The sequence below is a fragment of the Ovis aries genome, chromosome 3, assembly GCF_016772045.2.
Source record: "Ovis aries strain OAR_USU_Benz2616 breed Rambouillet chromosome 3, ARS-UI_Ramb_v3.0, whole genome shotgun sequence".
Lineage (NCBI taxonomy): Eukaryota > Metazoa > Chordata > Mammalia > Artiodactyla > Bovidae > Ovis > Ovis aries.
The window spans coordinates 38,811,419-38,833,875 of NC_056056.1; the positions used below are offsets into that span (position 1 = coordinate 38,811,419).

General features: G+C 43.2%; 1 protein-coding gene across 23 annotated transcripts in view; it reads left to right on the forward strand.

Annotated features, from left to right (window-relative positions):
* The window catches only part of AAK1 (AP2 associated kinase 1), a 171,253-nt gene that overhangs the window by 82,860 nt on the left and 65,936 nt on the right, over positions 1-22,457 (forward strand). For all 23 annotated transcript variants that reach the window (XM_027966663.2, XM_060412006.1, XM_060412009.1 and 20 more), the window contains exons 4-6: positions 10,228-10,336; positions 11,798-11,940; positions 21,635-21,756. In XM_027966663.2, coding sequence (XP_027822464.1) covers positions 10,228-10,336; positions 11,798-11,940; positions 21,635-21,756 — 374 coding nt within the window. The remainder of the gene's footprint in view (positions 1-10,227; positions 10,337-11,797; positions 11,941-21,634; positions 21,757-22,457) is intronic.

The window sequence follows — 22,457 nt, forward strand, 5'->3', positions numbered from 1 at the left end:
TTTTGTTCTAACCAACCCTACACGCACAGTTCTGGGAAGGTAGAGATTAAAAGCAGCACAAATAGAAAAAGACTTAAAAGTTTTAGTGGTCAGTTAACTTGATATGATTGTATATCATGATGTGGATGCCCCCCAAAGGGAATATAATTTTTAGTTGCATTAATAGAATTAATAGAGAGTGACAGTGCTGGTCTGCTCTTCATGAGTCAGACCAGGCCTGCATTATTTCATGCATTCCTTGGGGACAGTCTTACAGAAAGGATATAGACAAAATGAAGTGTTTAAATGTGGGAGCAGCCAAAATGGTGGTGTGACTAAAAACCATGTCAAAGAAAGTGGGTGTGTTTAACCTAGAGAAGAAAAAAACTTCCAAGTTTTTTCTAAATAATAATATTTCAATAATAATAAGTCTAAATAATAATATTTCAGTTGTTTGGAAAGTGAAAAAATAGACTCAGCTTGTTCTTTTTGTTCTGAAGAAGACCGTCCAGAATCAGATGGTGGAAGTTTTTAGCTGGATGTAAAGTAGTGTTGGAGAAGACTCTTGAGAGTCCCTTGGACTGCAAGAAGATCCAACCAGTCCATCCTAAAGCAGATCAGTCCTGGGTGTTCATTGGAAGGACTGATGTTGAAGTTGAAACTCCAATACTTTGGCTACCTCATGAAAAGAGTTGACTCACTGGAAAAGACCCTGATGCTGGGAGGGATTGGGGGCAGGAGGAGAAGGGGACAACAGAGGATGAGATGGCTGAATGGCATCACTGACTCGATGGATGTGAGTTTGGGTAAACTCCAGGAGTTGGTGATGGACAGGGAGGCATGTGAAGAGTTGACTCATTGGAAAAGACTCTAATGCTGGGAGGGATTGGGAGCAGGAGGAGAAGGGGACGACAGAGGATGAGATGGCTGGATGGCATCACTGACTCAATGGACATGAGTCTGAGTGAACTCCGGGAGTTGGTGATGGACAGGGAGGCCTGGCGTGCTGCAATTCATGGGGTCGCAAAGAGTTGGACACAACTGAGCGACTGAACTGAACTGAACTGAGGGAGGCCTGGCGTGCTGCGATTCATGGTGTTGCAAAGAGTCGGACACAACTGAGCAACTGAACTGAACTGAAAGAAGATCAACAGCAACGGCTCTTTGCAGATGGACTGAAGGCCCGAGGAAGTGACCTTAATCTAGGAAAATTTCTGGTCAAAAGGCTATAGCAGGGATTCATGCATGGACTGTCTGACTGCTTTAGATCAGTGCTAGTCAAAGGATCTTATTTTCTTTTTCTTTACCCCAGTGTATATCTTATTTTTATTTTTTCCCATCTTGTCATACTACTTTTCTTTGTAAATTGAGATGATTCATCCCTTTAAATATAAATATAATTTAAGTATAACTCAGGGACTTTTTTACTTACAATATCATTCACCCATCACCATGTATCAGATTCCAGAATTTTTTTCCCCATCACCCTGGAAGGAAACCCCACACCCACCAGCAGTCACTCTCCATTCCCCCTGCCCCCAGTCCTTGGCAGCCATTAATCTGCTTTCTGTTACTTATTCTGCATATTTCTTATAAAAGGGCTCATACAATAAGACCTTGTGTCTGACATTTCTCGCTTAGCTTAATGTTTTCAAGGTTTATCCATGTTGTAGCGTTTCAGTACTTTATTCCTTACAGTGACTGTGTGATGTTCCGTTTTATGGGTATGCATGCATGCATGATCAGTCGCTCAGTCATGTCTGACTCTTTGCAATCCCATGGGCTGTAATCCATCAGGCGCCTCTATCCATGGGGTTTTTCAGGCAAGGATACTAGAGTGGGTTGTCATTTCCTCCTCCAGGGGATCTCCCCAGCCAAAGGGTCAAACCCATGTCTCCTGCATCTCCTGTATTGGTAGGCAGGTTCTTACCACTGAGCCACCTGGGAATCCTTTGTATGGATATACCACATTTTGTTTATTCTGATGGACACTTGGGTTTTTTTTTTCACTCTTTGACTATTACGAATAATGCTGTTACGGACATCCGTGTACAAGCTTTTGTGAACATAATATTTCATTTCTCTTGGATATATACTTAGGGGTAAAATTACAAGGCAAAATGGTAACTTTTGGAGAAAATGCCAAGCAGTTTTCCATAGAAGCAGCACTGTTTACTTTCCTACTGGCAATGTATGCAGGTTCCAACCTCCCTATCCTTGCTGACACTTTTTATTGTTTCTGTTTTTATTACAGCCATTCTAGTTGTTATGAAGTCATAATCTTATAATTTTGCTTTGCATTTTCCTAGTAATTAATGGTGTTTAGCATCTTTCCATGTTCTTATATGCTCTTTGGAGAAATATCTATTCTGATTCTTTGCCAATTTTAACATTGGGTTGTCTTTTTATTGTTGAGTTTTATAATAGTCATCTGTATAAAATGGATACTAGACCCTTATGAGATGAATGATTTGCAAGTTTTTCTTCCATTCTTTGCACTGTCTTTTTACTTTCTTGATAGTATCCTTTGAAGCGCAAAAGTTTTTAATTTTGAGGAAATGAAGTTTATCTGTTTTTTCTTTGATTGCTTATGCTTTAGGTGTCAAATCTAAGAATCACTGACTAACCCAACATCATGAAGATTTGCACATGTATTTTCTTTGAGGAATTTTTTAGATTTGTGGTCCACTTTCGTTAGTAAATTCAGGTTTGGCTGCTCAGTTCAGTTCAGTTCAGTCGCTCAGTCATGTCCGACTCTTGGTGACCCCATGAATCGCAGCACGCCAGGCCTCCCTGTCCATCACCAACTCCCAGAATTCATTCAAACTCAGGTCCATCGAGTCGGTGATGCCATCCAGCCATCTCATCCTCTGTCGTCCCCTTCTCCTCCTGCCCCCAATCCCTCCCAGCATCAGAGTCTTTTCCAGTGAGTCAACTCTTTGCATGAGGTGGGCCAAAGTACTGGAGTTTCAGCTTCAGCATCATTCCTTCCAAAGAACACCCAGGGCTGATCTACTTCAGAATGTACTGGTTGGATTTCCTTGCAGTCCAAGGGACTCTCAGGAGTCTTCTCCAACACCACAGTTCAAAAGCATCAATTCTTTGGCGCTCAGCTTTCTTCACAGTCCAACTCTCACATCTATACATGACCACAGGAAAAACCATAGCCTTGACTAGGCGGACCTTTGTTGGCAAAGTAATGTCTCTGCTTTTCAATATGCTACCTAGGTTGGTCATAGCTTTTCTTCCAAGGAGTAAGTGTCTTTTAATTTCATGGCTGCAGTCACCATCTGCAATGATTTTGGAGACCCCCCCCCCCAAAAAAAAAGTCTGACACTTTTTCCACTATTTCCCCATCTATCAAAGGCAAATAATTGAGAAGCAAGTATCAACAGAAAGGAAAGGTGTTTTAAGGACTTCCCTGGTGGTCCAGTGGCTAAGACTCTGTACGCCCAGTCCAAGGGTCCCAGGTTTGATCCCTGGTTGGGGAACTAGATCCCACATGCCTCAACTAAAAGAGCCTGCATGCTGCAACTAAGACCTGGCACAGCCAAATAAATAAGTATTTTCAAAACAGAAAAGCAAGGTGCTTTAATCAGAAAAGCTGACAATCTGAGGAGAAGGTCAACAGTCTGGGGAGAATCTGTCCCGAGACCAACTCTGAAGGTTCTGGTCAGCCATGACAGTTCATAAAGCGGAAGATGGAAGATGAGGGAAGAAGGGAGAATCTCAGTGAATCATCAAGGCAAGAGGTTGGGTTCTGCATCTTTCTCCATTGTGTGCAGGCTGCTGACTCTTCAGATGTTATCTTGCCATGTGATCTGCCAGCAAGACTGCTCAGGGGGCTGTTGGGGATAGAGAGCTAGTCATTCTTTAACTACTTAATTCTTTTTTTTTTTTTAATCTGGGAAAAGAATCAACAGGTTAATTAGTTTCTTTCAAAGTTGGAGGGAAACACAAATGAGCAAACAGGAAAGGAGCAAAAGAGCTGCTTTCAGTTCCCTACGATCCAGTGTCATTCCATTTCTGTGGAATTGGGCAAACCCACTCCAGTGTTCTTGCCTGGAGACTCCCAGGGACGGGGGAGCCTGGTGGGCTGCTGTCTCTGGGGTCGCACAGAGTCAGACACGACTGAAGGGACTTAGCAGCAGCAGCAGCAGCAGGGGCAAAGGTCCATCTTCTATAACTTCTTCGTAGAAGAAGTTGACATAGGGAAGAGTGGAAGATGTCAGCATTTCTTTGCTGTCCGTTTTAGTTGCCTACTTATATAGATAGGCAAAGCAAGCTACAATTACTTTAATGCCACTGACCAGGAACACCCTAGTGAAGTGAAGTGAAGTCGCTCAGTTGTGTCCGACTCTTTGCGACCCCATGGACCGTAGCCTACCAGGCTCCTCTGTCCATGGGATTTTCCAGGCAATAGTATTGGAGTGGAACACCCTAGGCTGTATTCCAAAGCTACGGATTAGGATCTGTTTTCAAACAGAAGCCCCCCACCCCACCCCACCCCCCAAGGCCCTGGGTAATTCACTTGCTCATTAAAGTCTGAGCAGCTTGGCTCTAGAATCAGACTCTAAGTGACTTTAAAGATCTATTCTGTAAATACAGGTTTAGTTAATGAGACTTCCCTGGTGGCTCAGATGGTAAAGTGTCTGTCTACAATGCGGGAGACGTGGGTTAGATCCCTGGGTTGGAAAGATCCTCTGGAGAAGGAAATGGCAATCCACTCCAGTACTATTGCCTGGAAAATCCCATGGACAGAGGAGCCTGGTAGGCTACAGTCCATGAGGTCGCAAAGAGTCGGACACAACTGAGCGACTTCACTCACTCAAGACTTTGAAAAGGGAGCTTAAATGTAAGTGTAGGCAGGATTATATCTGGGACTCATGTGGTAGAAATCCACAAGGGCCTCAGATATGACGGCCTTCAGTAGAAACTCCAGCGCTAGTCCAGATCTCAAAGTGTTTCTTTTCACTATTGCACCGGATTTGATAGTTTTTGTTTGCTTGTGAATTATAGTTATAAAGGAAATTTAGAGTTATAGAGAATAGGTACAGAGAAAATTTAGAGTTATAGAGAAAAGGAGTGGGAGAGGAATAGTAAGACAGAAGACTTTTACAAAGCAACTTTGGGAAAGAAGCTAACTTTGGTTCAAACTGTTAGTGAAATCACAGTGCAATGCTAGAAGTTGGCAGCAGTAGTGCTGCGTCATAAAATCAGAAATCGTTGACTATTTGGGTACATACACCTCTTTGGAAGCTTATTGTATGCAAATGCAGACACTGTCAGCATCAAGAATTTGTAGGAATTTGTCATGCTGATGTTCCAAGGAAGAGTGGTCTGAGCAAAAGATAAATAAGGAAGTTAGTTACATACCATACTTACTGACTATTTTGAGGTGAGTGACATTATTGATATGCGACTTAGAATGCTGTCTTCTTTGTTTTCTTGAACATAAAAATGAAGGTTTTTATAGATGTACTTAGGAATTGAGGCCTCTGTTCGCTTGTAAGGCTTTAAGATTCTTAGTAGGAATTTCCTGCTACAGAAAATTTGAAGCTAGGGATAGAATACTGTTCCCCGCTACAAGCACCATTAATTCAGTTCAGTCACTCAGTCGTGTCTCACTCTTTGTGTCCTCATGGACTACAGCATGTCAGGCTTCCCTATCCATCACCAGCTCCCAGAGCTTGCTCACCCTCATGTCCATCGAGTCGGTGATGCCATCCAGCTATCTTTTCCTCTGTTGTCCCCTTCTCCTCCTGACTTCAATCTTTCCCAGCATCAGGGTCTTTTCAGATGAGTCAGTTCTTCACATCAGGTGGCCAAAGTGTTGGAGTTTCAGCTTCAGCATCAGCCCTTCCAGTGAAGGACCATTAATTAGGACCACAGATAAAGTTTCTGATCATCTGTAGGATCTGGGTAGAAGGCCTTATTTTCCAATGGTAGTGTTTGTGTGTGTTTATGAAAAAAGTTTGTCATCACTTCAAGCATTTAACTAGAAAGTTACTAAGTTAACTACAAACACTTTAAATGTCTATTTGTTGCAGGAAGGGGGACCACTTCCAGGGCCTGAAACTGGGCTTTTGTCTAACACTTGGAAATGAATTGTCCAAGGAGACACATGTGCTGACAAAGCAAGAGATTTTATTGGGAAAGGGTACCCGGGTGGAGAGCAGTAGGGTAAGGGAACCCAGGAGAACTGCTCTGCCTCGTGGCTCGCAGTCTTAGGTTTTATGGTGATGGGATTAGTTTCTGGGTTATCTTTGGCCAATCATCCTAATTCAGAGTCTTTCCTGGTGCCACAGGCATCGCTCAGTCAAGATGAGTGCTAGCAAGAGGGATTCTGGGAAGTGGACAGACATGCGGTATCTCCTTTTGACCTTTCCGGAACTCTTCCCGTTGGTGGTGGCTTATTAGTTCCGTATTCCTTACCAGGATCTCCTGTCATAAAACAGCTCATGCGAATGGTTACTAAAGGGCCTGGCCAGGGTGGGCGGCTTCAGTCAGTGTGCTTCCCCTAACATATTCAATAAAGTAGGTCTTCTAATAATGTTTATTAGTGTGGTTTAATGTTAATTTAGAGTTTAGTGACTTCCCTGGTGGTCCAGTGGTTACGAATCTGCCTTCCAATGCAGGGGACACAGGTTTGATTGTTGGTCGGGGAACTAAGATCCCCCATACCATGGAGCAAGTGAGCCCATGCACTGCAGCTACTGAGCCTGCTTGCCACAACTAGAGTGTCCTTGTGTGGCCATGAAAGATGGGACACATAACACAGCGAAGATCAGAGTGCAACAACTAAGACCTGATGCAGCCAAATAAATAAAAATAGTTTAGAATGACAATACAGTGTCATCAGACTTATCACTGCTTCCACGATATAATGTAATATATAAGCTGATCATAGTTGAGCTGAATATTCACCACTCCCCTGAAAATCAGATTTTGACTTAGCAAGTACACTTTTATCTCAATACTCCAAATAATAGTTGTAACCAAGGACATCAGAGCATCTTCCTATACCTTGCCTTTTCCTGAGTAAACAGGTAGTAACTGATGTGCCTCCCCTGTGGGTTCCAGCCCAGACCTCTCCTGTAAGTGTGGGGCTGGTCTTTTAACTCAAGCCAGGGAAAGCTTGGATATCCTCTCACCTGTTGCTGTTGAGAAGTGCTGTCACTTTGACCCTGAATGTGAGCCTATCTCAACTTGTAGTAAGATTTTCTCTTGACCTTTTTCTACATTTCCCAGCCATTCGAACATATCTTCTCTATCACTTACAAACCAGTGACATTTTACTCTAAAATCTGAGATGTTTCTGGACTCCAAGCCATTAAAAGTAAAATGCCATCGTCTCCGTCCAAAGAGATGGTCTTTTCTACTTGAATGTATCTCTAGATCTTTGCAGAAGACAAGGTGAACGGGAATTTGGCCTTGGGCCAATCGTCCAGCGTCATGGCATACTGTTCTGAGATGCCATCTACAGATATTAATTATCCAATGTGGGTCCTCTAATAGCTCTTGACCTCCTCTGGCTCTATCAGTTGCTTTTTATTTTCCTTCCAGATTCTTAATTATTCCTCTTGGGGTGAGAGAAACTCACAGGCGACTTTGCTAATTTTTATTTTCCCAAACAGTTAAATACAGAAACATTAGTCTTTCATTCCTTTCTGTGGACATTTGGAAGACATGATCTTCTGCTCCATTTTAGTTTCAAAGAAATTCTCTCTACATGTTCCTACTTCTAGCACTGTGTAAATGGAAATAAGTTCTAGAAGAGTTGATAAGACTGAAAAGCAGGGAGAAGTACAGTCCTCTAAAACATGAGCCCTGAAATCACTTTCTGTTTAGAGAAATTTCAGTTCCAGCGGCTGCTTTTCTGTCTCATCATCTCCCTTGTCAATTATCCAGAGCAGTTGCTTGAAGCCTTTTATTTCTCTCATCAGGCTTCTTTCTCATTCCCTAACGCTGGGAAGAATAATCTTGCATTCTGCCCCAAAACAGAACAATGGATCTGAACTCCCTCAAATTCCCTTTTTCCCCCAGCCTTAAACCAATATGCATATCCATCCTTATTTCCTTCCTGTTTGCCAGGAAAGAAATGTCTCTGAAAGACCAGTACCTTTAACAGTATTCCTACTCCTGACCCTTTCTACTCAGAGGACCTTGTTCCATCAGTTGTCCCCATCCACCTCTGTATCTTAAAGCTTGTCTCTCCTGGCTCCTTCCACTCTCCAGCGCTCAGTCCTCTCCCACCCTTTTCTTTCCCCCAGTGCTGCTCCTTTTCAGCTCAAAATGTTCGGAAAGAGTCATCCATAGTCACTGGTCCTACGAACGCAACTCCCGTTCTTTGCAAGTCCAGCTCCATTGTTCCTTCATTTTATTCCTTCTCCGAAACTGTTCTTGTCTAGATCTCCAGTGATTTCCCCATTGCCAGTAGAAACGTTCCCATTCTTACTCCTTCACTCCGAGGAAAGTGCTAAGGAATTTTCATTTGTATGCTCAGAGTTCAGTTGTATTCGTTTGATACTGTGAAGCCTCTTCTTGTTTTGGTATGTGCTTTCCGATTAAAAGAGACTTTATCACTTGGAACAGCTGAGGTCTCCAGTCACTGTGGTGGTGGTTACTATTCTCATGGTTCTAATTGCCAAATTTGTGGTAACTGTTACAGAACCACATGTTTCTCGCCTCCTCCCTCCCATTTATTTTTATTAAACAGAAGTAAAACAATTTATTAAAATTAGTTTAAAAATAGGGCCTTACTTTGTATTTGTGCATAAATCCTATTACCCAGCTTGCTCAGTTTTTGCTCACTGACTTTGGATTTTGAACATCATTTTCAGAAAGGTTTGCCTCTATGGATGTTGAAGTAAGCATACCAAGGGTTGAGGCAACTTCCAGTGTCTGAATGGGTCCTGAAACATGAGAAGTGCTCAGTGTGTACTCATTGAAACATTAATTCCACGAGCAGCCCTGAGATATGCTGTTCTAACCAGAGAGCTGGAAACATAACCCATCTATCCCAGTTGGTTGGCTTGAAAGGCTTAATTGTGAGCAAAATGCTTGCCATTGTAGTCCCTCCAAAACTTTAAAAAGCAGTTATTCTTTTCATATATTTCCTGAAGAGAGAAAAACAGTATAAATAGTTTGAAAGTCAAATTGAATTCACTTGTTGTTCTTACAACCAGGAAAAAAATGATCAGTTTCATTTTTCTGAATTAAAAATCCACATATTTAAATAGTTTGTACTGTGGCTCTCTTCTAAGCCCCTCTGCAGTGTTTCTGGAAATGAGAGTCTTCGCTTTTGGCTTATAGGGAAGACTGATGCCCTGAGCAAGTAGGCAGCCTGTGACCATTTGGTTTTAGAATCTAGTTCAAGAGAGTGTTGAGCTCCAAAATCACTGCAGATGGTGACTGCAGCCATGAAATTAAAAGATGCTTACTCCTTGGAAGGAAAGTTATGACCAACCTAGACAGCATATTAAAAGCAGAGGTATTACTTTGGCACTTATTACCAACCTAGACAGCATATTAAAAGCAGAAGTATTACTTTGGCAACAAAGGTCCATCTAATCAAGGCTATGGTTTTTCCAGTAGTCATGTATGGATATGAGAGTTGGACTATAAAGAAAGCTGAGCACTGAAGAATTGATGCTTTTGAACTGTGGTTTTGGAGAAGACTCTTGAGAGTCCCTTGGACTGCAAGGAAATCCAACCAGTCCATCCTAAAGGAAATCAGTCCTGAATATTCATTGGAAGGACTGATGTTGAAGCTGAAACTCCAATACTTTGGCCACGTGATGCGAAGAACTGACTCATTTGAAAAGACCCTGATGCTGGGAAAGATTGAAGGCAGGAGGAGAAGGGGATGACAGAAGATGAGATGGCTGGATGGCATCACCAACTCAATGGACATGAGTTTGAGTAAACTCTGGGAGTTGGTGATGGACAGGGAGGCCTGGCATGCTGAGGTCCATGGGGTCGCAAAGAGTCAGACACGACTGAGCAACGGAACTGAACTCAAGAGAGCGTTATGGTTTAGTTGGGTTGTAGAATTGCTATTGAAGATCTGGCCATGACTCTCAGAGACCAGTGGAAATGTGCTCTTGACCCTGTTTCTTAGTCTGACCTCTGCTCACTGTCAGTGTTGGTCTGTGTATTTAAGTTGTCTGTGCTAATGGAAACACCTGGCTCTCTCTATCTCTTTTGGTGTCTATAACGAATCATTTATTTCTCAACTCTTTACAGAGGGACCTGTCGGGGCATAAGAACATCGTGGGTTACATTGACTCCAGTATCAACAGTGTGAGTAGCGGTGATGTGTGGGAAGTTCTCATCCTGATGGACTTCTGCAGGGGTAAGTACATGAGCCAGATTGTATGCTCTCATTTCTCTAGGACTTTGATTGTCAAGGGGGTGGGGTCGTTGCAGTTAACGGTAACTGTACTCTAATGTATGTTGTTCTGGTTTTAAAGATTGGAAAACAAAGAGGCTGAGAGAGACAGAGCCTCCTGTGACTTCTTGGTTATTCTTACAATGGCAAAGATCAGTGGCACAAATACTGGTGGATAATACAGAACTCTAATTTTGTTAGGTTTTGGAAGGTTTGGTGCTTGTACGTGAATGTGGATGTATGAGGATGAGAGTGAATGTGTTCTTTGTGATGCTTTAAAACAAGTGATGAAGGCACATAATAAAGACCCAACTCCAGATGGACTAAAGAAACAATTCAGCTTCCCTCACTCGTGTGTTCTCTTCTCCACCCACACCACCATCCTTGCATTGGGAGGGAAAGAATCCTTTTTGTCTAATGGAAATGACCCTCCTCTTCTTGCTCCAGTTGTGATTGCCAGTAAGGCTCCATTCAAATCATGCTGCTGTTAACAGTAGTTAAGTAGTTGAAAGCTTAGCATTTTGAACAGTATTTATCTTGGGAAACCCAGGCTGGAGCATGAATGTATTCAGAGTTGACTGTATTTCATACAGCTGTTGTTTGGAGGTTCAGCTTTTTGGGTCTCAGCAGCTGCCGCTTACATTCTTGGGTCACTGTTTCACTGTTTGGTGCCCAGTTTTGTAATCATCCTTGGTTCCACTAACATTTTCCTTGCCTTTCAAGACACTGTCCATAAATTAAATATGTTGCTAATCCTAAAAACATGATGGTAACCAATTATTCCAGCCTGTACTGTAACAGCTGTTAGCCTAACTTTATAAAATAGTACTGCATTGTTTCCTCCTGGCCATTCCTTTTTGGACAGTTAAATGTTCACAGAAGAGGCAGTAGGAGAATCCAGGGAGCTGGGTACTTTTCTAAGCGAGGTCATCAGTCTTTCAGTCCTAGGGATTAAGTGTTGATGTGGCATTTCTACAGATCAGGCAGCAGGCAGTAAAGCCAGAGAGACCAAGCTGTTCCTAAAATACAGGCTATCAAACTGTCTTATTCCTCCTCCTGGGGTCTATTGTGCAATCTGATTCTTACTAAAAGATACAGCAAGTTGAACCTGTGGCCCCATCTGATGCACAACAGGGACAGTATAACCAGGCAACCAGAGCCAGGACCATGTTGTCAGTTCTGCTGCTAATCTTGAAGACAGAATGAGGGCAGTTAACATCTGAGCTGCTTTATAAAATGAAGAAACTGTTTTGAAGCAGTAGAAAACAGGTCGCAGGCTGGGAATCAAGATACTGGGGTTTAATCCTTGCTCAGCCAGTAATTAGCCGAATCCAGGTTGCTCCTCTGTGGACAGCCATTCATTCTCTTGAATAAGTGAAGGGGCTGAATGTTTATTTCCTTTCCTCTGCTCTGCACCCCTTTCAGGAGGCCAAGTGGTCAACCTGATGAACCAGCGCCTGCAAACAGGTTTTACAGAAAATGAAGTACTCCAGATATTTTGTGACACCTGTGAAGCTGTCGCCCGCCTGCATCAGTGCAAAACTCCTATTATCCACCGTGACTTGAAGGTAACAGATCACCCTGAAGCTTTCTTGCAGAGTATTTTCTACCTGCTCCAGGAGTGGGGTAAATGTTATGGGGGTATGGGAAAAGCGTCAGGCTTGGTACCAAATTATGAGTTTACATTCTGCTTGGGGAGAGAAAGCACAGAGGAAAAAATAAATAGCAGAACAGTACAGTATAATACAGCTTCCCAAGTGGTACTAGTGGTAAAGAACCCACCTGCCAATGCAGGAGACATAAGAGATGCAAGTTGGATCCCTGGGTGAGGAAGATCCCCTGGAGGAGGACATGGCAACCCACTTCAGTACTCTTGCCTAGAGAATCCCATGGAGAGAGGAGCCTGAGGGGCTACGGTCCATAGCGTGACAAAGAGCCAGACCCAACTGAAGCAGCTTAGCATGGATGCTCACATAGTACAATACAGTATCAGTTTTATTGTTAAGTAGCTTTCAGAAGTTCTTTATAATCATCAAATGCCTGAACACATCTTTGTTGTTTTTCCCAATAAACTCCAAAATTCACTGTTTTAGGGTCATGAAGAGTAATATGCTAATTTAAAGTTTGTAAACAGCAGTGCCTAGTCTTTAAAGTCTGTTTTATATTTTGTAAAATCCATTAATTGATAATTAAAAAATTTTGTCCTGCTAATTACTATTCCCTTACACTGGACCTTTCAGACTGTAATCACTTGATGATGTTCGTTGACTGGAATTGGCACCTGGTCAGGGTTCACTAGCATCTCTGGAGCACTGACTGTGTGCCGTGTACTCTGTAAGACACTGCATGCGCACCGTCTCTTGGGTGAGACACTTTCTTGTTAACATTTTACGGTCAGTGAAACTTAGGAGCAGAGAGGTTATGTGACTTAACTAAGGTCATATAACTAGGAAGGAGCAGTACCAGAATTTGAATCCAGCTCTTCTGATTCTAAATTGCAATTTCTTTTGATTATACTTACGTGAAACATGCTTCATGGCTAATATTTACATCAGCGTCCCCTACCATGAATCTTTTGGGCCACAGTGTTTGTGATGGTACCAGGGAAGCCTGGGAATTTTTATCTTAGGCACCCCAGGTGGTTTTTGCATATTTTAAAGTTTGAGGATCACAATAGCATACTAGCTTTTCTGTTATGAGGATGTTTTTTAGTTTGTTTTAATTAGGTATAATTCACATACCATAGAATTTACTCCTTTAGAATGTACACGTTGGTGGGTTTTAGTATATTTACAAGGGTGTACAACCATTACCATTGTCTAATTCCAGAAAATTTCATCTCCTCTCACCACCACCCCCAAAAACTTCATCAAAAATTTCATCACCACCACCCCCAAAAGCCTGTACCCATTAGGGGTCATTTCTCATTCTTCCCTTAGCCCTGCCAGCCACCAGTCTACTTTCTATTGCTTATTCCAGACATTTCATCTAAATGGGCTTGTATGGTATGTGACCTCTTTCACAAGAAGTGTTTTCAAGGTTCATGTATACTGTAGCATATATCAGTACTGCATTCTTTTTGTGACAACATCCCATTGTGCGGACATACCACATTTTGTTAATTCCTCAGTTAGTGGACATCTGAGTTGCTTCTGCTATAGCTATTATGACTCAGGCTGTTGTGAACATTCACGTACTAGGTTTCACATGAGCGTATAGTTTCAGTTCTTTTGGGTACACATCTTGGAGAGGAATTGCTGGGTCATATGGATACTCTAACTTTTTGAGGAGCTGCCAGCCTATTTTCCAAAGGAACTGCACTATTTTATATCCTGCCAGCAACTTACAGGGTTCCAATTTCTTCACACTAACACGTTTTTGCCCTATTTTATTTTTATGTCCTATTGAATGCAAAGTCTCCAAATGCCTAAGACAGCCTTCTCCAGTGCACCTCAGCTCACAGTCAGCCCCTTTTCTGAGCAGAACAAGTATACATCCATGAATATTGTGAGCCTCACATCATACAAAACATAATTCTGTGGGGACAGTGCAGATACAACATGGTCCCCATGCTCATAATGTAAAAGCATTGGTGAGAGCATATAAGTAAAATATTTGGAACTGAAACTTAAAGAAGTGAAATACAAAACTCTATAGAACAAAGTGAAGAGACTCAAGTCTCTTAGTATGTGGTTGGATAATGAGATCTGGCAGTGGTGATTGGGGTCTTCTGGAAAAGTTGAATTTTGAAGGACTGGTGGGATATGGGTGATCACAGAGAGGCTGAAGAGTATTTCAGGCAGAGAGCAGGGCCTAAGGATTGCGGAGGGGAGGGAACAAGAAGGTGTTTGAAGATGAGGAGGTGGGTGAGGGCCTGGTACCTGGCTAGTTACAGAGCAGGCCAGAGTGACTGTAGGCCACTGCTCTAAGAATGTAATGACACTCCTTTTTTTTTTTAATACACTTGATTTACAGTGTTATGTTAGTTTCAGGTGATGACACTTTTTCCTAGTTGTCTTAACATTGAGTGAAATTATTGGGCCTGTTAGTGTATATTTCAAAATAAGCAGTGGTACCAACATTTTAGGACCTGATCCTTGTCCCTGCCACTTGTCTTAAAGAAGCGTTTGGAAGGGGCCAAGAAAAGGGCTGGAGAAGTATGGCCTGGCTGTATCAGCACTACTTCTGTGACCTATATGAGCTCAGGTCCCTCCAGAGTCCCATTCCACCCCTCCATGTCAGATGGGGTTCGATTTCGTATGAGAACTCTGGTTCTGTAGCTGTGTAACTGGTACTGACCGAGCTGTAAGCTCTGTGAGTAATAAGCATCCTTCATATTTCCAGATGCACAGGACGTGTTTCCATCTCTGACTTGTCCTCCTCCCGTTTCTATCCCCATTTTCCTCTCCTCCCTCTGGTCCTTGACTCCTTTGTGACTCTTCGCTGACCTCGTGTTCTCCTGGACGCTCAGGTTCCTGGGTTGTTCCTCCCATCACTTGGCCTCAGAGCCTCAGCTTTCTCGTCTGTGCAGCAGAGACAACAGCACCAGCCTTGTTAGGGCCTGGGTGGGGCTAAAGGACCACATGCGAGTCAGTGCGCAGGCTCATCCTTGGTTCAGAAATTTCTGAGCAGACATCCAGGAAGGTGAGAGCAAGGAAGGGGCCAAGAGGGCTACAGAGCCTTGTTTTAGAGAGTGCTACTGGTACGTTTTTAAACAGTCTTCCCTCATTGTCACTTTTCCAACATTTATTGGACTAAACAAGGCCTAAATCATCATCACTTCACACCCATAGATAGCGCCTGCCCAATTTCTGTGTGGCCAGCATATGAGTGTCCCATGGTGCTGCTGTGAGGTGGCGGAGAAGGTCACCCATGACGGGAACCTGAGGCAGAGTTCAGCATCTTGCCTGGGGACACGGTAGGTGCTTGGTCTCAAGCAGCCAGAGCCCAAACTCTTTCCTCATTGCTCTGAGCAGCCTGTGAGATGTCTCAGCAGAGGACCTGGGAGCACACTGGACTCTGAGGGTGAGGCCGGGCCATGAGTGAGTGGCTGCTTCACTGTCTTCCCAGCCTGCCTTAGGCCCTGGCCCTCGCCTCTCTGTCACCCATCACCCCGGTCTAGGAACGCAGTAATTGCGTTAAGTCAGTATTGAAGACTACCAGGTATGCCGCTGGTTTGCCCCTTGTGGTTCAGGAGACTTTGTTTCCTCTTCTCCTTGATCTTGGAAACAAAATGTACATAGGGGCCCCTGTGATTGGTCTAGAGTAGCCTTGTTGCTGTTGATTTTAGTCATTGACTCCTACCTGTTTTTTTGTGTTTTTTTAATAATGCTTTCCCAAACTCCCCAAATCTAGGTGCCATCTAGACGCTTTTGCTGTCCTGTTAGATTCTGTTGATTTCTACTACTGTGTGCTTGGCAGGCAGTCACATCTGCCTGCTGCGTGCCAGCTTGCTAGGCAGGAGTGAGAAGTCCCCTGGACCTCCTGTTGCCCTGGCTCTGTCATTGTGTCACAAGGCCTCAGCCACTCTGTGCTCCCTATCATGGCTGGTACCAGCCAGCAAGGTCCTAGCAGTGGCCAGAGCCAAGAAGTTCTTTGTTCTCCTCTTGGTCAGAGAACGTGCCCATGGCCGGTCTCTCTTGCTTCTGTGTGACCCGAGTTTCCACATGAGGAGGAGGCACCCTTGGGAATAAGTCCGTGGGACACAGGAAGGAGCACAGACCAGGCCAGCTGTGGACCCCCGTGCTGAGCCAGTGCCACCCTGTGGGGAACTGAGAAGGCCCCTCTTGCCCTGCCCACCACGTGTGTGGTCTTTCTTTCAAATTCCAGAGAGGAAATAAGCTGACAGCAGTCCCTGTCCTTAAGCAGCGTATGTTCTGAAGAATAACCAAAACAGAAGTTCTAGTCTTTACTGAATGTTTCTCCTTAAATACATTATTTTTACATTTTCATTATTTCTTCCCTTTTTTTAAATTATCTATCTGAGGACTGATAGAGATCTTTATTGCAAATAGTAGAATTATGTTCCTGGGAAGGTCACATAAGTCAGTGCTTTCCTTTTACCAACAGGGAATCCTCTGCTCAGAAAGGCTGTGACCTGCACAAGCAAACTCATTGATCAAACCAGAACAAAGGCCAAGGTTTTTGACCCTCGGTGTGGTTTCTGTTTGTTTGGTTTTTGCTATATTTTACCATGCTGTTTGCCCAAGCATTTAAGAAAGGGGATAAAAGGGTTAAGACTTAGTAAGTACATTCTAGGTTGAAAAAGTCATGAATGTCTCCTCATCTGTCAGGAAAGAGATTTTGGATCTCATGAAGTACGGTAGGATGAAGATTCTTGTCCTGTTTTTAGAATCACAGGTTGGAAAACCTGCATTCACCTAGTGCTCCAGTTTCCAGTGGTAATACACTCTGTGGCTGAGATGCCTGGGTGCTGTTTGTTTGGGATAATATCAAGATGAAGAGGTCAGAAGGAGGTGGCTTTCTAGACGTTTTAGCTCTAAGCAGAGTTCGGGAGTGACAGCTTTAATAATCCTCTCAGGCTGATTGTGGAATAAGGTCAGTAGCTTAAATGCTCAACAAGCTTCTAGATGGGAGGTTGTGAGCGAAGGTAACCAGCGTTCACCTGACTTCCTCAAGGACCTGGCCCAAAACAAAGTCACGACGTAGGATCCCTGAAGCTTCCAGAAGCTGGTGTATGAACCTCCAGTTGGTTGTCGACCTTCCTCATTGAATCCCTCTCGGCCCTGGTCATCTCACTCTTGGAGAGTCATACCTGCCCTCATCATCTCCTTTTGGCAGCTTGAGCCCAAATCTTGCCCTCACAGCCTTGTGACCTCTGCCTGCACTCCGTTCTCTCACATGTCGAGTAGGTCAGTGAGGCCTTGGAAGAATGTCATGAAATACGTGGGGCAGGGTTGGACCCCACATATTAAGTGCTGCTAGTTGCTGACACCGTTTTATTACTCTCCTCCCCCCATGCCTTCCTGTTTCGGTTCCACTTATCCTGCATCTTGCACTTTCTCCAAGGCCCAGCATTATCTCGTCTCCTCATTCATGAGAGTGCTAGCCCATAGTATGTCCGGTCCCATGTTTTTAGTTTTCCAGTCCCCAGGACGGTGCTGCCCCAGCCACAGAGGCCTGTATCTGCTTCAGTCTCCTTCAGTCTCCCTACAGGTGCTCTCACCACCGTGCCTTCATGCTGGCCGGCCTCTAGTGAGAATGCTCATCCCCCAGATTGTTCGTGGTGGTGCCCCTCACCAAAGTGACCTTTCCTGAATGTGCTGTTTACAGTGGCATCCGTCTTAACTGACATATATTTAACCTGCTGGGTTTTTTTTCTACAATATTTATCAGTACCAGGCAGTTACACTTTTTTTTTTTTAATCATCAGCTGGACCCTAAGCTCCAGTCACAGCCTTACTTGTGGAACTTAGGAAAGCACTTGGCACATAATAGGCGGTAGTAGGAGTTCACATGTATTTCTATACTAAAGGAACAATCTTCCATGTGTGCAGGGAGACTTGCAGTGTGCCTGCATGGTCCTTCTCCCTTGTTTCATAAGAACAGTAATAGAATTATTACCAGCTTTACGTTACACATAAGAAACCTGCCCGAAGAGGTTTAAAGGTTTATTCAAGGCCAAACATCTAAAATAGTCCCCGAGTCTTCTGAACCCCAAGTCCAATGTGGTTGCCACACATTGTGCTCTCGGCTAAGTGTTTTGTTAGTGACAGTGCTGGCGCTGATGGAGGGTAGCAGCCGCCTGAGCTTGGAGGTTGTCACTGGTGTCACAGGTCACAGGGACAGACGGCGAGGGGGCGGAGCTGTGGCTGCTGCCAGGCGATTTCACCTCCCTAATCTCACTTGATCCTCCCCACAGAATTTCACGGTGGCCAAAGCAGGGATTACTGTTCTCATCTGCATCGATAGTTCTCTGATATTTCTCAGGCTTTCACTCCATTGATATCTCTGGCTCTCTTGTCTGTTTTTGAACACACCCTTAATTTCTTCTGGTTTTCCCATGAATATAGGTCTGTACAGTGGTATCTTTGTGGGAGGGAGGAAGGCAGGGTGGGGACCAGGTTAAATATAGCATAATTCCTGAGTTCTATCAGTGAAACTAACCAGAAATACAAACCAAGTTTTTAAGGTCTGGGTAGAAAACAAAAACAAAACCTCATTGTGCATCATCTTTATTCCGTCCTTTGTCTACTCAGTTTTCCTCCCTTCCCCAACAGAGATTTTGGTCCCTAGAATGACCTTGTTTGTGTTTTGATATGAGTTGGCTTTTCAATTTTCTAGACTGTATATTCCAGGATTAGAAGTATAGCATCTGATTTGGGAAGGGACTACTCATACCCAGTAGGAGAAACATGGTTTCACATAATCCCTGTAGGGTGGCAGAGGCCAGCAAGGAGGGTTGTTGCTGACAGACACTGAATAAAGCATTAGAGGTCCCTTATGTGTATAAAGTAGTGGGCTGGGTATTGTAAGCGACACATGGGCAAAATATAATTATAGACCAGAGATGGCAATTTCTCTTCAAAGGGCCAAAGAATAAATATTTTAGGCTTGTCAGCTGTATAGCTTCTATCTCAACTGCTTGACTCTGCTGTTGGAGCAAAACAACAGCCATAGACAAGAGGCCAAGTAACCTGTGGGCATGGCTTGGTTTGGCCAGGTCTCACTTTGTCAACCCTTTCTAGCTGTAGCAAGTTCCGTAGATTTTTGTAGGGTGGCCAGGGAATGTTTTCCTGAGGAGTTATGACTTGAGCAAGGCCTTGAAGAATGGCTAGTAGTTGACTAGCAGAGAGGGAGCAATTGAATAAAAAAGACAAACTAGTCATTGTAGAAAATCCTTAGGAGACATTGAGCAAATCAGCCTGACTGTTGTTTGGACATTTGGTTCCTCATTGACTGGATTCCTATTATAGGGGCATTTCTGAACTTAAAGAATTAAGAAACCCCTGTCCTTAGGCTTGTAGCCAGGACATTGGGTGAGCGTAGTCATCCCTACCAGGTAGGAGGGTGGGAATGGGGGCCTTTGGGTAATTATTCTGCCTCCTATCCTGGCAGAAAGGCAATTACCTGTCCTTCCCTAGAGTTGGATTGCCTAGGTACACTTCCTTGCTTAATCACTGTGAGCCTCACTTTCTCTGTCTGTATAATGAGGATTATTGTTATATTGTTACTGTAAGGATTGAAAGAGATAATCCATGTAAAGTGATGAGACAGTCAGTAAATAGTAGCTATTCTTTTTAAAACCTCTAAATTCCACTGGAAATATTAGTATTGCCTTGTTGGAATTATTTTAGATTCCTGAAGTGAGTATATGTTCAGGATAGCTTGACTGTTTCACTTTGTGTAAATAGATTAAACTGATGAGCATTATACAAAGCTGTAGATGGTAGAAATATTTGCCTGATTCAGTCTTGTCTTTGGGGAACAAGTTTCTCCTAAGAATTCTTAACCACAAGAGCTTATCCGCCCAAGTTTATGGTTATAGTTCACACTGCCTGGGGGGCTAAAACCCCCAAGGTCAAAACAGTAGCGCCTACAATTTTGTGAAGTGATTGTAGGTTATTAGTGCCCCAGGTGCATAAGTATGTTATTCCTGGAAGAATAATAGACCCTAAACTCAGGCCTCTTAAGGCTTCCCACAGATGAATTCCGAGGAACACGAATCAACAACAACAGTGACAAAACCCCTCACAATAATATATCGTGAGTTGGATACTCAGTTGGAATAAGGAATAATAAACTGTAGAGTCAGTTTTTAAAGACTTTAGGTAAAAATAAATAAATAAAAATAAAGACTTGAGGTATTATATTTATAAAATGCAGACTATAAAATAAACATTTTTATAATCTATAATCCTAGAAAAATTAAAAGAAAGTATAGAAACAGGAGACATCATAATTGACAAGATATTTTTAAAAGAACTACTGGTAGCCAGGGCCTGGGTATTTGGTGGCTCCTGTCTTATTTCCGACAGCCTCTCTCTCTCTCACACACACAGAGTGTCATATGTATTTCTCTTTTTCAGTTTATTCCATTCAACAAACATTTTCTATTCCAAGCACTATGTTAGGCATTGGTAGAGAAGATGGCAAATATCTGTGCTTGTCCTTAAGGAGTTTCTAGTCTACTCTTACCTTTGTTTTCCAAAGGTGATCAGTCTTTGGAAGGCTGAAGACAAAAGACAATGGAGGCCACAGACTTATTGACCTAACAAGATTTTTTGGCTACCATTTTACTGCCCACACATAGCCAGGTCTGTCCTCCAGCACACCAGTCAGCTCAATTCACCTCTGCCAAAAATTAATGCATCTTGAGTACGGTAGTACCCATGTTTTGGAATTGTTATATCTTTGGCAGAATCCTTTGACACTAAGAATTTCTCTAGGTTCTGGTCTTTGGAAGCTCCCTTCTACCCAGAACTCCTAACTCACTGCCCAGAGAACATATCTACAAAAGTAGAAAGATGGTACTTTCACAGGAGAACTGTGCATTTGCCCACAGGCCTTTAATCACTTTGAGAAATAACTAAAATAATAGCAAACATTTATTAATTCAGAAAATCCTTACCTACCATGGTAAATAAATTGATATGTATGTTTAGAAGGTCTAAATGAAATCACTGATATCAGGAAGAACCAAGTACTGAAGGAATGTAGGGAAAGGGTGACGTTTTTCTGAGGATGGCTTCAAGGAAGAAGTGGCATTTGAATTAGAGTGGTTCAGACAGTAAACAATCTGTCTGCAATGTGGGAGACCCAGGTTCAATCCCTGGGTTGGGAAGATCCCCTGGAGGAGGGGATTGCTACCCGTTCCCATATTCTTGCCTGGAGAATCCCATGGACAGAGAAGCTTGGCGGGCTTTTAGTCCATGAGATCACAAAGAGTCAATCACAACTGAGCAACTAACAGTTTCCCTTTCACTTTTGAAAGATGAATGGGACTGTTTCTGCAGAGGTGAGAAGTATGGCTAGAAATCTAGAAAAATGGAACTCTTTGCTTTCCCACTGTGGAATTTCCTCTTCAGCACTCCGCCACCCCCCCCTCATTTTCCCCTGTTACTGTGCATCTCTTTTTATTTCACTTGGAATGACCCCTGTTGATATACTTGGAGGAGAATAACTTTTCTATGCACATCAATGAGATTATCAGAAATAAAACCTCTGTGTGTAATGTACACCACGTTTTCAAACCAGTATTAAATGGTACCTTGGAATGGGCGGTTGCACAATGTTTTTCAGGTTGAGAATATTCTCTTGCATGACCGAGGCCACTATGTCCTGTGTGACTTTGGAAGTGCTACCAACAAATTCCAGAACCCACAAACGGAAGGAGTCAATGCAGTAGAAGATGAGATTAAGAAGTAAGCCTTTCCTCCTTTCTCGGAGTTTTATCCATTATAGGATCAACAGTTTTACTTTCAGCTTATGATTGAGAGGGTCAGGGTGAAAAAGATAATGGTGCCAGTCAGTTGCCCCTCATCTCAGAACATCATATTGGCAGTTGGGTTGTTTGATTTTTAGTTGGAGGATAGGGAGGGGATTCACAATCATTGATCAGTGAACTAAAACGAAGGAATTTTATAGCACTTTACCAATGGTCCTATGGTACATAGATCTTTTGATTTTTATCCCAGAGCCCTTAAAAAGGTGCACACACCATGGAAGTACTGTGATGTCTTTCAGTGGGATCACAGCAGCTGTGACATTACCAGTCAGTCGGTTGTGCTTTTTACTGAACCCTAAATTGCCGTATATTTTTTCCTGCTCATAAGGAACTAACCTGCAATTTAGTGGAATTAATGGTGAGTAGGGCTATTAAAGTCTCTACAGACATTGAATCACTGACTTCCATGAGAAACAGCTTGTTTAGATTTGTTGCTCCAGTAAGAACCTGGGCCCATTTCCCCCTGTTGTCCAGAGTGTTAGATTTATTGGAGGCAGCAGTGCTGACTGTTACTGCTAACAATCAGCAGTGTAGAGTGCGCCCATACAACCCAGCCTGGGGCAGGAGGACTTCTTGTCCAAGGCCCTGATGGGCATCTAAGCCAGAGGCTCAAGCAGC